This window comes from Harpegnathos saltator, unplaced genomic scaffold (genome assembly GCF_003227715.2).
Source record: "Harpegnathos saltator strain DR-91 unplaced genomic scaffold, Hsal_v8.6 scaffold844, whole genome shotgun sequence".
NCBI classification, from domain to species: domain Eukaryota; kingdom Metazoa; phylum Arthropoda; class Insecta; order Hymenoptera; family Formicidae; genus Harpegnathos; species Harpegnathos saltator.
This window is the reverse complement of record NW_020230698.1, coordinates 1,243,465-1,258,431: the sequence shown is the minus strand read 5'-3', so window position 1 is coordinate 1,258,431 and position 14,967 is coordinate 1,243,465. Positions and strand designations below refer to the sequence as shown.

General features: G+C 44.7%; 1 protein-coding gene across 1 annotated transcript in view; it reads right to left on the bottom strand.

Annotated features, from left to right (window-relative positions):
- Dop1 (dopamine receptor, D1) overlaps positions 1–14,967 on the bottom strand; it is a 111,880-nt gene that overhangs the window by 5,038 nt on the left and 91,875 nt on the right. The window contains exon 2 of the mRNA XM_011140382.3: positions 328–397. Within this exon, the coding sequence (XP_011138684.2) occupies positions 328–397 (70 nt within the window). The remainder of the gene's footprint in view (positions 1–327; positions 398–14,967) is intronic.

Genomic DNA, 14,967 nt, shown 5'->3' with positions numbered 1-14,967 from the left:
GGGACTCGCGTCCAATCATAATTTATTCGATTCTATCGGCGATATCGGACGGGCGGAGAATGAGAGGGGGAGAGGCGGGTTCTCAGGTGAGGGAAAACGGCGACCGGGAAATAAGGATAGGCAGACAGAGTAGGTGTCGGGAGGGATGGATAGTGCGAGGAGAAAAAAGTAAGAGAGAGAAAGAGGTGAGGGGAGAACGAGGAGGGAAGCGGACTGCCGCGGGTATGATTGGACGAGCTCGGATCGGAGTTTCCGAGAGAAGGCACTCTCGGGAGGCTGTCTTCGAGGGGCGACTTCGCGATCGATCAAATGGAAAGTTTAGCGAACCAACTAGGAGCACCGACAGCAGCGAGAAAGCGTCTTCAGGCAGATCTTCTTCCCCGTCTGTCAGGTTATTCTGCAGAAAGACAAAGAGAGAGACTTGCGTGAATGCGAGCGTGGCGCTTCGGCGCGGCGATGATTTATGCGGGGGCAAGGCGATACGAAGCGAAGCGGGGTTGCAGAGCGGGATGTCTATCGGGAAGAAGGGTATGCGGAAATGATTAGTTCAGCTGCGTCGTCGGTTGCTAGTGCGACGCTTCCGCGACGAGCAAACACGTCCGTCGCGTATGCTCGTCGCGGAAGAATTTGCAAATGGAAATGCAGGCAACACGGAACAAACATCTATCAAAGAGAGAGAGAGAGAGAGAGAGAGGGAAATAGCAGAAGAGAATAAAAGAGAAAAGAAAACATGGGCAACGTTTTGAAAACCATTATGAGGAACATCTAAGAAACGTGCTGATCCTTCCGACGTCCTCTGGACGTCCCTTCGCGTTTGATTACGGGAGATAACACGACACTTTCGTGCGCGTGTACTCGATCCGTGCAGATTCATGGTGAATTCGTGGTAAAATGCAGACGTACACACGGGATGCGGTTTACGGCCCCGTCGTCCTAGCTGTCGTTCTCCACGGAAGAAGAACCATCGTGGCTTTTATTATCCTCCGACCCGCTCCGTTCTCGCGTCGTCGCGAGAACGGAGCGCCTCGCGGTCGGCGAAGCGATTTTTCATCGCGGGACGCGGCTATCTTCGCGTACGTACGGACTATCTCCTCGCAATAAAGCTGCTTTAGCTCAGCTTTTTACGGCGGTAGGCCGCTCTATGATAATGATCTGCGCCAGGTATACCTGGCCAGGTATACACGCTGACTGTGCGTGTACCTGTGTGTGTATGTACGTGTATGTGTGAATGTTTGTGTGTGTGTGTGTGTGTGTGTAATTACGCCCGCTGCCATTTTATCGCGGGATTTATCCGTGGCTGTGCCGGCCGATGCGCGCGCTCGTATCTCGTTGATAAAGCCGAAGTATTACCTATTACCCGTCCCGACGATGATTCGACCGTGCGATATCATCGTGCACGTGGATATTCTAATAGCGTCAATTCCGGCTAGTCAGTTATCTCGGGCACTATTCGGGCATCCGAGTCTCTTGGCTGTTACTCGGGTATCTTGAATATTTTTCAAATTACCCGGATAGACCCGGTTATTCTTGTTATCATTTGTTCTTATACATTCTTCAAGTCGCGCTATGCATCAAAGTATTAAGATGGACAGAAAGTGAAGTATTAAGATGGACAGAAAGTGAAATGGCAGATTCGTGAAATCTTTACATCGTGACCTTTCTCCCTCTCTCTTTTTCTCTCTGTCAAACTAGAATATAAAATATGTGGAAAGTATATAGACGAGATTGATGAGAAGAATACATCGACGTCAAGAAAAACATGGTTCCATTGAAAGAATTTTTGTTTACTCTAGGTGTCTACAAGTTGCGTAAAAATATTCGTGTTACGTTGACAGTATTAGAATATTATTTAGAATTCTACATAAAGCAAAAGCGCAACGACAGAATATGTCAAACTAAGATATAGAACCCGGAGAACATACATCGACGTTCGCAAGAGAAACGCATCGAAAGAGAAACACTTGATTTGCTTCCCGGTCCCAAGACAGGATCTCTCTGACAAATTGTCTTCTGAAACAGAGCCGTGATGAGAAACAAAGCGGTACACCATCTGGAAACCAAATGGAACGCGACTTGAAGAACGGATAAGAACAAATGATAACAAGAATGTGAAAAAAGAATCGGAAAGAATTCCATCCTTTTTGACTGCGAAGAATTTTTCTTGACTACGAGGGTTCGGATAAAACTTGCTTCTGCGTACAGAAACACTCGAATTATACCGGCGGCATTAGAATATTCGTAAGCACGACGCCGACGACGGACGTCTACTGGTTCGGCCGTGTGTACGAGCATCCACGTGTGCGTGCGTGAGCGCGTTGTAATCGATAGTTATGCAGATCTCGCGGTTAAATACATAATACATGAGTCGAAAACAAATAAATTGCTATCGCGTGTTTGCGATATTTCGTTGTGCTTTACGAGCGGGGACGGGAGCGGATCAATCACTGCGTACTCGCGCGATCATAATCCACGCGACGCACCTCTCCGAGCACGTGGTCGGCGCATTGAGACTTCGCTGCGACGCGACTCTCGAAAGTAGAACGAACAGGCGAATGAACGAACGAACAAACGACTCGTTTATCGACTCACTGGATACGCGATGCATCGCGCATGACGCAGTTATTTTATATATTCCACACCCGTGGCTTATATTTATTATAATATTATGCTAAGCCGCAGCCCTTTGTTGCATTACAACAACACGAGGAACGCTTCATTCAAAATTTCGCTCGCATAACTTTGCATAAATAATTACGTCCATGCAAATTACGCGAACGGCGCGCTCGCGAAGTTAAGCAAGCGCATTTGTGATAAGCGCTTGCTTTTTTCCTCTCTTTTCTTCTTCTTTGCGCGGTGCATTTTCATGCTCGACACTTCGATCCGCAGCGCTTCAGACTACTGAAATTTCTACTTTCAGAAAACTGACGTTCCTGAATCCGATGACTGCCTCGTGCGCTTCATCATGCTTGTTTTCCGACTAATTGTTCTCAACCGCCGCAATTTCGCGGATATTTTTCTCAGATAAAAGGACATATTCGATGACTTGGAAAATCTCGTATTATTTTATGTTATATATTCGTTTCTCTGTTAGTAATTATAGCGTAATATAACGTTTTTATTGTTTTCGCAACAGAAGAGAATATCAATACGTAAAGCGAATCCCGCGCGTGCGATTAAATTGTTAAAAGTAAAAACGCTTATCTATATATAATCCTGTTGGAAATTATTTTCTTTGTGACGCATATATTTTAATTGGATGAGGTGCGCTGGTTAAATAAAAAAAAAAGAATAAAAAAAATACCGGAATATTCTGCATATAATAAAAACGCTCTCAATCGCTCTCAAAATATACGACACTCGGGAAGATAAATACATTTTGTAAAAGATACACGCGCCTGCGATTTAGATCGATCTATTCAGCATAAAATTTATAAGTCGGTTTGATATACGCAGAGAAGAGAAAGAGAGAGAGAGAGAGAGAGAAAAAAAGAGAGAGAGAGAGAGAGAGAGAGAATGGATTATTTCGACGAGAAAAAAAGAATTTCCGACGGGATATGAATATCTCGTTCCATTCTTTCGGGGGTAACGCATAATGCGTAGGCGGATCACGCCCTCTTAATAGGTATCTTTATGATGCTTCGCGCATTAAGCGTTTTAATAGCGAACGCTTTCGCCATGTATTACACACGTGCATTGCCGAGCGACGTAAAGTACGGTAACGGTGCGTGAATAAACCGAGGTAAAATGAAACGCATTAACGTTCCAAGCACGCGCGCACGCCTCGAAAAAAAACATAATATTTCTACGGTACGCGAGGAAACATGTGAGAGTAATTGATCTTCGACAGGTCGTTATCGCGTAACTTGTGTTTTGCGAACGCGACTCGCTAACGTACACATTTCTAATTGTAACGTGCAACGATTGCACGTACGCGGTAACCGGGACATGGAAGATAATATTTTTTTCAAAGGGGAATAAAGAGGTGAGGATAAAGAGATCGCGAGTACAAAGTATTTCCCATTTTTTTAATCACTTCTTATTGCTAGTTTCAGATAAAAAAACGGGGATGCATAACGCGCTGAAAGCGGCACAATAAGCTGGCGGAAGTAATTAAAAACAACCGTGAGCGAAATAGCGTGTGCAAACTTTTAGTATTTAAAATTCAGTTCACCCTTTGTTCTCCGGGCCCTGTTCAGCCCGTTCATCCATCCATCCATCCCATTCGTGTTCCGTGTGTAAGCGCGATAATTTTTTCGTCGAGTTTTGCGGGCGGATATGTGCGTTGTATTCCATTTTTCATTCCTCTTTTCTCCTTTACAGCCGAATCGCACGAAATCGATAATGAACGCTTCTCGTTCGCAGAAAGTGCGACGATAACTTTCTTCCGATTAACATCTGTCAGTGGGTCGCGCTCGCGCGCGCGTTTTCTATCGTACGAATAGTTCCACGAACGCGACTCGGGAGTGAGCATAAACGCTGAGACACATGACACATATGCCGTGCTTCGTTTATTTCCTTTCTCTCGAAACTTTCGTACGGGGGACCGGTTTGGGTCAACGATCGATTCCGTCTCTGGGAACGACGATTTGTACGGCTGCGTTTGACAGCCGGCGCGGTTTAGCTCGAGCTCGGCCCGCGGGAGAGCCGCGCAGAAACGCGGAATACACTCGCGATTTAGCCCCTCCTGCCAGCCCGCCTCGAGTTAGAGAAGAAATCCTGGCGACTTGATTAATAATTAACTTACGCCGGCGGGAATATTAGTCGCGCGGTGAAAGCGGCAAAGCGCGCTTTGCAATCTGTCATATGTACCGCCGTCGAGATCGGCGTTTTCGCTATTTTTTCGGGACTCGCCCGAGCCGCGCGTAAACGTGTTGCGGACATTTCTCCCGTTTGATCACATATTGCTATATTCGTTATTTATTATTACGCATGACGTGTCGAAATTATTTTATATTTCATATTTTCTTACCAAAGCTTGCTTGTTAAAGTACATGGTGTTCGTAGCTGTATTTTTTCGGTTAATTTATTAAATATTGATATATTTTATTTAATATTGATATAAAAAATATAATTTAATAAATATAACTAAATAAGTTTAGTAATATAATAAATAAATATTTGTTCGATAAAAATGTCCGCCATTATTATCCAACACTTTCCGCCACCTCCCAGATAAATGCATGGTTATAAAATTTGTGCAAAGACATGATGATGAATAATCGACGATAATTCAGAAACTTTTGCAAGCTCCTAAAAAAATAATATTTCACACGAATCCTTTTCTTCCCATTAAATCCCCCCTGAGCTAAACAAAGGATAATTAATACGATTAACGAAGATTACAGATAATTTACAGCGAGGCATAAAACAAATCCGTCGCAAATTCAGACGTACACAAGCTTCAAGAATGCTGAAATTTTTTAGTTGATTATTCAGCCGAGAGCGCTGTGTTTCATCCCTCAACTTTAAGATGTCGGTAAAAATGGACAAGAGAGAAAATCCAAATTCTGGCGAGGACGGAAGAAAAAGCCAGAGCTCCACATTGATCAAAGATCAATTCCAATTTTATTCAAGCCATAAAGAGCGGAGAGTATTCTCTCTCGAGCAGCCGCTGGGACTCGCACGCGGATTCGATGCTAAATTCCATTACATTTTGGAAAACGCGTCGCACACGCGGCCATTAATTATCGCGTTTAATACGATCGGTAAAACGCCTAGTTCGCGACCGGGGCGTCGTGCGTCGTAGTTTCAGCTATTCGTCCGTTCGTGATATACGGAGTTTGTATAGTTTCAGGCCGTTGTGTACAATTCGCGAATAAATCTATCGTGCGCCGGTCGTGCGAGGACGCTGGATGCGCGTTGTTCGCCGTTGCACCGGCTGCGTTTCAAAGCCCTGAGTAAGAAAAGTTAGCGCATAATGAAAGTAATACACGTAGTAAAAGTGGAAATGGCCGTAACGAGACGCGCAACCTCCCTTCGATCGGAATTCGATGAACAGTATAAAGGCGGAAATGGGTGTGAAGGGCAATAATAAAAAGGAGAAAAAGGAAAAAAGGAGGAGGAGGAGGAGGAGGAGAAGGACGATGAAACGTATGGAACGCGTGAGAAAAAAAGCAGGAGAAAAAGAAAACAGCAGGAAGAACGGAAACGCATTCGACGCGCTCGTTAGCTTTACGCGAAATTGCTTTCTCACGCCTTCCGATATCGCGCTGTCACGGATTATTGACTTGCTGCTGGAATTATGTTACAATCGTTTGTATTTCGCTCGGCACTTGAACGTGCATCCTTTTCTCTCTTTCTCTCTCTCCCATTTTCGTAAATTTGTCGCACTTTTATCTCAGTTCTTTCCGTAGTCATCCTGCACTTCTCTGGAATTTCCATTTCTCGTCATGTGCAACTCGAAATCTCCTGATAGTTCTGCGAGAAATCTCTTCCAACACTTCGTAACCTCCCTCTCCTTATAATTTCGTGCCAGTTTAGCTATTTGTTTGTACGATTTATTTATTTGTTAATATTAACATTCTTTCTTCGGTTTCTACGTCTTCTCATATCTTCTCTTAATTCGACTATCTATGCACCACTAGATTCATGTATTCCTGTCATTGGTATTATTATTATTTTTATTATTCTTAGTTGTACACACTGTTATTTCGATCTTATTATTTCTTCTCGTAATATAATTGATTTCTTTTCCTTCTTGCGTAGATATACTGCATTTTCGCACTCATCGTTGTACAACCGATATTCTTAAAGTGCTCGCCTGAAGATACGTCAATAAACGCTTTCCTTTTTCTCCCCCTTTTTCCTCTTCCTAGTCGTGTTATCATTCAGAGAATTCACATTCCTCTCATTAGAGAAATTTCTTTAACCTTCAGTCCTGTCTCATTCGAACGGTACGGCCAGTTCAGTTTTTCTTCGCCGATATCATCGTCTGTCTGTCACGCTGAATTAACAAGCGTGCAATTCTACGTTTCAGGCGCAGTGAGACGGATATTCAATATTCGAGAAATGTTGATTAAATCGTACGATCAAGACGCGCCTCTTCTTACCGTCGCCGAAGTCTTTTTCCTCTCACTTTCCGTCGCGAGAGATTCTTCACGCATCTTCAACGAGAAATCCTCGGCGTTTAAAGCGAAGAGACACGTGTCTGACACGAGAAATGTGCATACCTTCTTTCTCTTTCTCTCTCGTTTCCCGAGAATACCGGCATTGTAGTATCATTCTAATATTATTCGCGTGCTCCACGTCGCTTCCGACGTCCGTGAATCCGAGACGACAAACGCGGCTCTCGAGGATTTTCCGGAGGGAACCTCGCGGCATTCTTCCGAGACTCTGAAATTCCCGCGCTTCCTGCCGCTCGCTTGATTAACGAACGCGGACTACATTTGATGCCGCTCGTTCTCCGCTATTTTCCGTCGTCTCGCATTGCATTCCGATTTGCGACAACGAGCTCTCCGAGTCGTCGTGTCGGCGCGCGTTTCTACAAGAAGCGGCCCGATATTATATCGCGAGCGACGCTCGCACCGTCGCGTCGACCGTACGCGTCGTCATCGATTTTTTCCCGATATAGCGCGCAGCGGCATGCATATGCACGGGAAAAATATTTTATTGCACCGCTCGGTCGGCCGGCCGGTCGACCCGCGGAATATCTCGCTCGGCGATAACGAACGACTGCTCAATCAGCGCGACGCAGTCGCGCCGTGCAATCGTCTGCAATCAGCCGCGTCGCACGCGGGGGTGAGACGATGATGTACGTACGACTTCGGGTGCGACTAGTAGTTTCGACAATTTACAACGTCACTTGTCGAAAGAGGCGACGGACGATATTACAGCTAGCGATTGCACTTTATACCATCGATAGCGTGGAATATCGGCCAGGTCACCAGCTGCATTTCATTTCATCTAGGCGACCTTACTACGTTCTCTCCGCGACGATGACCGATGTGGTTCCTTGCTAAATTTCCGGGGTCGCGCTCAAAGTCGGTCAATGTCGCGGATAAGTGGAGAACACGCCATCGGTACTTTCTCTTCCCCGAACGCGATAACTTGATTTATAGCTCCTAATTGTCGCGGTGGATGATGGAGAAGTCGCCGTTCGGCGACTTCATCGCCGAAATTACAATCGATACGAAAGTATCGATTTCTGCTGCTATTCCCGTAAAGTGATACCGTAATGTAAGCTGAATGTACCGTTTATTGACCAAGTAATCTCACCGTGGAAGTACGCGATATACATTTCAGGTTAAATAAACAAAGTTGTCATTTTGTTTGGAAAGCTTGAACACTTTAATTGCGTTATACTTCTCTAATTTATGATTTTAATTTATCTATCTCGGAAATATTTTCTCAGAAACAACCGAAGTATCATTTAGTAACACAAGTGACACACGTTTATTTTGGTTTTGTCATCGGTAGTGTGTTAATTATCATGATGTTTCAGCATTTACTGCGGCTTTTAATCTTGAGGCATGTTATAGCTGGTAACATGTACGATTTGTCTCAGAAATATTTTCTCAAAAATAACCGATGTATCATTCAGTGATACAACGTTTTTTTTGTTTTGTCATCAACAATATGTTTTTTATCATGATGTTTCAGCCTTTACTTTTAATCTTGTTTGAAACATGTTACAACCGATAACATATACGATTTGTCTTAGAAATATTTTTTCAAAAATAACCGGTGTATCATTCAGTGACACAACGATTTATTTTTGTTTTGTCATCAGCAATATGTTTGTTATCATGATGTTTCAGCCTTTACTTTCAATCTTGTTTGAAACATGTTATAACCGATAACATATACGATTTGTCTCAGAAGTATTTTTTCAAAAATAACCGAGGTGTCATTTAATGACACAACGGTTTATTTTTGTTTTGTCGTCAACAATATGTTTGTTATCGTGATGTTTCAGCCTTTACTATGGCTTTTAATTTGCTTCGAAACATGTCACATATATGTATAATTTACAATAAGAACACACGTTTAGGGGATCAATACAGACCCGTGTTAGCTGATTTATCGAGGAAAACAGAATGCAATTGTCACAAACTAGGACACTGTCACCAATTGGAGCATTCACGTAGTTACGAAAACTCTTGAAAGCCAGTAAAGCGAAAGCAAGTACGATTTACGAGACGAAGTCAGGACTCTCTTTGGGAACGTGATATCTCGAATTCGGATACGCGTAATTAATTACGTGTCGATAAACATCGTCGAAATTAGTCGTAGTTTGACGACTCAACGATGGATCAAAGGAGACGGTACGACGGCGGTGACACGTGATTGCCGTGCGGTCAATTAATGCGCTTATTCTGTTGATGTGGCTGAAGGAGAGGAGAGAGAGAGAGAGAGAGAGAGAGAGAGAGAGAGAGTGTGTGTGTGTGTATATGTGTTGCGTACGCGTTTGTACGTGAAAATCGTCGTGCCTCCACTTCATATTACGCGCGCCGATGTGCGTGATTATGGTTGCCGCTTATTACTCGATGATTGCTCTGTTAATTTGCGCTTTAATGGTAATCGCATTGTTCGCCGACGATTGCCGACGTCTTCGACATGACGATGCAAAATTATGTGCACCGGCGTCGGGCGAGATATTACACACAGCAGATGCCGCGTGTCGCAATCGCTCGACATCGGTGGTTGCTTATCGACATGTTAATCATCGATTTACGCCGCGCACCGGTCTGACCGATGCGGATTCGTGGCCGGGTTAAAGCAGAAATTCGTACGTCTGCCTGCGCTTTTCGGGGGGAATAAATTTTCCGCGAGAGAGGAGAGTATCTTTCGCGAAGCAAAAACTCGTGTCGCGTCAGTCGCATTTTAGTGATATATCGCGAATAAAGTATCACATTGCAGCGATGTTTTTTGTCCGGGATTATCCTTGAATATACGGGACGTCAAAATATTTGGTTAATCGCTGTATAAAAATAGCTGTCGCCCATTCTAACTTTCGCATGTGGCTCTTTGTTTTTTCGCGCGACAGCGCGGATGCCGTTGAAAAATTTTAGTGACTTTTATGACGTTCGCACGGTAATACGGGGTAAATTATTTCACGCGAGTAACGTCGCAGAATCAAGAATGCAATATGAAATACAATACAAAATGGCGATGCGGTCGCACACACATACACACATACACACACACGCTTATGCGAAAATATAGCGTACGGTTTCGTCCAATTTATAAACGTGCCATCCGCGCGCGACTTCCGTCAGTCACCATATTTTTACAAACCGATACATTTCGATACGTTAAAGACTGACCTATCCTATCGACCCAGATTTTAGTACACACGATGGGATATTAAATCGGCAGTTCTGCGTCAGTTTTATTCATCGCGCCCGACGTCCCGCATGAGAATTATTTCGTCGTAAATCTTTTTCACTTTTCGACTTCTTCCCCGTCTTCAAAAGAGAAATCACGTGAAAGCTTTCCCATTATCCCGTAGAATATCCCGTATTCGCGGTGCAAATGTTCGATTGCGAGATACTTTTCTTTTTTCTTTTCCTTTTTCGCATCTTTTTCACTGTCAATCGAAGAAGAATCTCACGTACTCTTCTGAATGAGACGTCCATAAATATCAATTTCTTGCTCGCGGTGCCACTGTTTCTCTCTTTCCTTCTCTCTTCCATCTTATGTGAGATACGGTTTCTCTTTCTTTTTCTTTTTCTTTCTTCTTTCTTCGAGGACGTGCATAATGTATACTTTTTTGATAGAATCCAAGATAAGAGATCAATTTCTAGTCCGGATGGCGATATATAAACTCGTACAAAGGAGTACTCGCACGACGAGTCTCCTCCTGGAACTATATGAGTATTCTGGACAGACAACAAAGGACTTAAAAGGAATTCCGCGAAGAAAAGACTGCGGCTTGGCCCGTGTGAGTCCGTTCCGACAGAAATCGCGATGGCATTCCCCGATGGCCGTAACGGGACACTATTAGTTCCGGGAGTTACAAAGGTACATACAGACAATCAAACTTCCTCCTTCCTGTAGTCTCGAGTAGACTCGAATCCCGCGAATATCTGCAAGTCGAGAATTAATCAGGCAGACGACTTCAATTCTGGAAAATGAGAAATGGACAATTTTTGCCGACCTGCTTCTCGCGAAGGACGAGTACTAATTCCGTCTTCAGCTCGCTGAATTTGCGCAGGCGAACATCCGCGGTGCGGATTCCCGACGGCATTGTCGAATAAATCCCCACTGAAGGTAGAGTCGTCGTTGTTTCGCTGTGAATGCAAGCGGCTGCGGGGGCCGCGAATGCGAGTCGGAGGTGGATCGGAGACCGATGTGGAAGATCAGGAATGTGCATAATTTCAAGGTAGTCTTAACGCACCGAGCGCCGAGTCTCAGAGAAACGCTCTTTGATCGCCGACGGCGTTCCTGATGCGAGAGATCCCACGAAGTCATTAATTTCGCGTCAGGAAACGAATTACGCGACACGCGAGTCAGACGAATGTCGGAGGCCGATTAATAATTGTTCAGAACAGTAGGAACGCCCGCGGATCGCTAGCGCGCGCTATTGTGAGAGGTTCGTGATTTGAATTTACGATCTGCACTCCCTTTCATTCGCTCGCGGTGAGTCGGAATTTTCGCCCTGCGCGCCCGCTACAATCCCTCGCCGCGCTTTGCCGCGCTTCGCCGCAAATCCACCGCGAACAATCTCGGGCGAACTAAGGGCGAAGAGTTCGCTCGAAATTGTCCGAGGCACGCGTGAGATCTTTTGAGAAGGAGCGGTCGTTATTTACTTGAGTCCTGTTCACAATTATTAACGCCGAGCGAATCGCAGGTATTGTTCGATTGTCGCGGCGAATTCTTGAGGGTGATCGGTAAGAGTAATGGGAATAATTGTTTCCGCAAAACAAGTTTGAACTTCCCTGCACGTTTTGAATCTTAATCAGGAATATCAAATTGAAAGAAGAATATTAAATCAACACGAGGAACATTTGGTTTCTTTTCTGTAGGAAGAACGTAAGTTTAACAATATTCCTGGAAAGAGAATAAACTCTCTCCTTTTGAATTCACATGATATGATGATGATGAATTTCTCTGAAACTTATGATGAACATATTTTAAAAGACTATTCTCGGCAAAAGAATTCTTCGTCAAAGATAATCATTACTTCAATGAAGGAAAGTAAATTGAACAGCGACTATTCTTAGTGGCAGAATATTTTTCTGCCACTAGCGCAACAATGAAATTGTATCGAATTCAGATGAAACGTCAGACTACAATCAACTGTTGACAAGCATTCTTTTGTGCATTCTTTTCATGCCATTTGACAGGTCCTCACGAGCAGACCGTCGACGCTACAAAAATTCACAAAGCGCGGGAGATTAATATATTCGTGCGAAAATACCGGGCGATCGCGAACGACGAGTAAAGCTCATTACGAGCTAATTGTAGCGCTAATTGAGCCGGTTTTCGCAGATTAATCCATCAAGGTGGCTCAAGAGACTAAGCCCCGTGTGCCCAACGAGACTTTTTATCATCGGAACGTGGGGGAAAGCCCTTTCACTCATGAATCCAAGAACTCGAGAGCAAGCGCCGGTGAATAAATAGCGAAGCCGCCAAAGACGCTCGTAAATTGCTCAAGCCCGAGGAGAGACGCATGAAATGACGCTCTCGACGAGCGAATTATCGGGCGCTTGTGATTTACGATTTACTTCTCTCCCGCGCTCGGTAAGCCTCGGGGACAGATCGACGACGTATTTTCTCCGCTCATTGTGGAAACTCGCGAGCGGTTTGCATCGACGGTAGTCGCAAGGCGGGCGAGACGTGTGGTTAACCGTTAAACCGTCCCTGCACTTCGGTATATGTCAGCCTTCGGAGCGGTTTATTTCATCGTCCTCTTCTCGAACAGCGCGCGTATGCATCCCTACGACTGACCCGCCGGGCTTAGCGAAAACTCGAGCACAGTTGTGCGGAAACTATTGGGCTGGCAACTAAGTGATTGCGGATTTTGTCGACAGATGGATTTTACACTTTCTTTTGTTTCGTTAACGTGTTCAAAGTACCTAACCTATATTTCTTTCTTATTGTTTGGACTTCTACCTTTCATTTAGTACAAAAATTATATCGATTAGTTCTTTAGTTTTGTTTTTATCCCAGTTTAAAAATGGAAGAGCAAAACGTGCACTTCAGACATATTTTATTGTATTATTTCCGAAAAGGCAAGAACGCATCGCAAGCACACAAGAAGTTATGTGCCGTATATGGGAATGAAGCCTTGAAAGAAAGGCAGTGTCAAAATTGGTTTGCCAGATTTCGTTCTGGTGATTTTTCGATTGAGCATTGAAAAATGCTCAACGATCTGGCCGTCCAGTTGAAGTCGATGAGACCCATATCAAGGCCATTATCGATTCAGATCGTCATAGCACAACACGTGATATTGCAGAGAAGCTCAATGTATCGCATACATGCATTGAAAAAAATTTAAAAAAGCAAATTAAAAATTTTGAATTTTCATTCTTATTTAAAATCCGCAATCACTTAGTTGCCAACCCAATAGTCACCCTCACCGTCGCTATGCTCATTGCCGCGTGAAAATTCCTCGACCATTTCGCCGGTCGATTCTTCCTCGATACAACAATCCTAAAACTATTGCTTTCGTCTCACGATGAGCTTCGTCATTGTCAGCGAAGTGCAGCCAGATGATTAATCCTTTGGCTCCGGATATAATGTAGCTCCCGCCGTGTGGACAAGAAATATGAGATATAAAATAAAGAAAGATTGTGCCTTAGCGAGTGCTGACTTCAGAGCCAAGCCCAAGGGGTTAAAGGGTTAAAGGTTGCGACACCTTTTCTCTGGATGAGTTTTACAACGCGTCTCTCATCCAATAGAGGAATTGATCTCCTGAGAAGAATTAGAAGACTCATCGAGCAGAAATGTTGCAACCTTTACAGCGGCATTTATAGTCAATTGTTATAAAATCGTTTTAAGTTTATCTTAGAACGCTGCACGTGTCGTTTCATTGACTACGAAGCACATGAGCATGGACTTAAAGAATAACGAATTGAGAAAAGGTGAGCTTAGATCCCGCTGTAAACGGTTTTAATCATTCGACTGTGCACTTATCTTCTTCTCCACTTCGATCTGCGCATCAAGCATCGGTCTCTCTACGTGAAGGTAGCTGTCGCGAATCTCTCGACTATTCTTACTCGGTATTCCAAGATGTCTTCATGTCCGCTGATCCGGACGCGGTCTGTATTAATCAATCTGGGGACAATGGAGTTTGCGTCGCGAGATACCGCGCTGAGAGTTGCGGTCTCGGCAATTCCCAGGGCGCCGAGTCATCGCGGCTGGTCATGTCAACATGACGCGGTCGGAATTCGAGCGGATCCACGTGGATCGGGGAGCTTGATGAGCGCGCGCCTCGTTTTCGAGGGTTCCCCGCCGATACCGCCGAATCTCCTGCGAAGTTGAAACCCGCTCCGACCGCGGCGATAAAATCGCGCGAGCTCAGGGACTTTATCGTCGGGTCGGGACGGCGGTCGTGCCGACACGACGTCCCGTCGTAATCTGCGGCACGGGCTGCTCGCGATAATTACTTTCCAGTGAATATTCCGTCGACGTTTACCCGCGAGACCAGGCGAGGAGCACTACCCCCGAAAACGGGGCGCCTTTTAAAGGGGCGTGGTTAATTGCGGGGGGGGGGAGCGGCTGAGAACGCGACCGACATGGGAGAGGAAGGGAGAGAAGAAGTTTCCGTTCGTTTTAACGGCGGAACGGAATTATTCCTTTTTTTTGTCCTGTCCCAATAACGCGTCCCTTCGTCCGTTCTGGGTCGATCGGGTCGACTTGTAAAAGGATTTAAATTTTTAAAGAGGGTCAGGAAGGTGAGGTTGGAAAGTAACATTTAGAAACGCACTTTGCGTAATGCATATTGCATCGTGAAATTGCTTTCCGTTCTGCGATTCGCGAGGTTGTATACATTTTTCACGAGATCGGATTAAGCCGGCACGG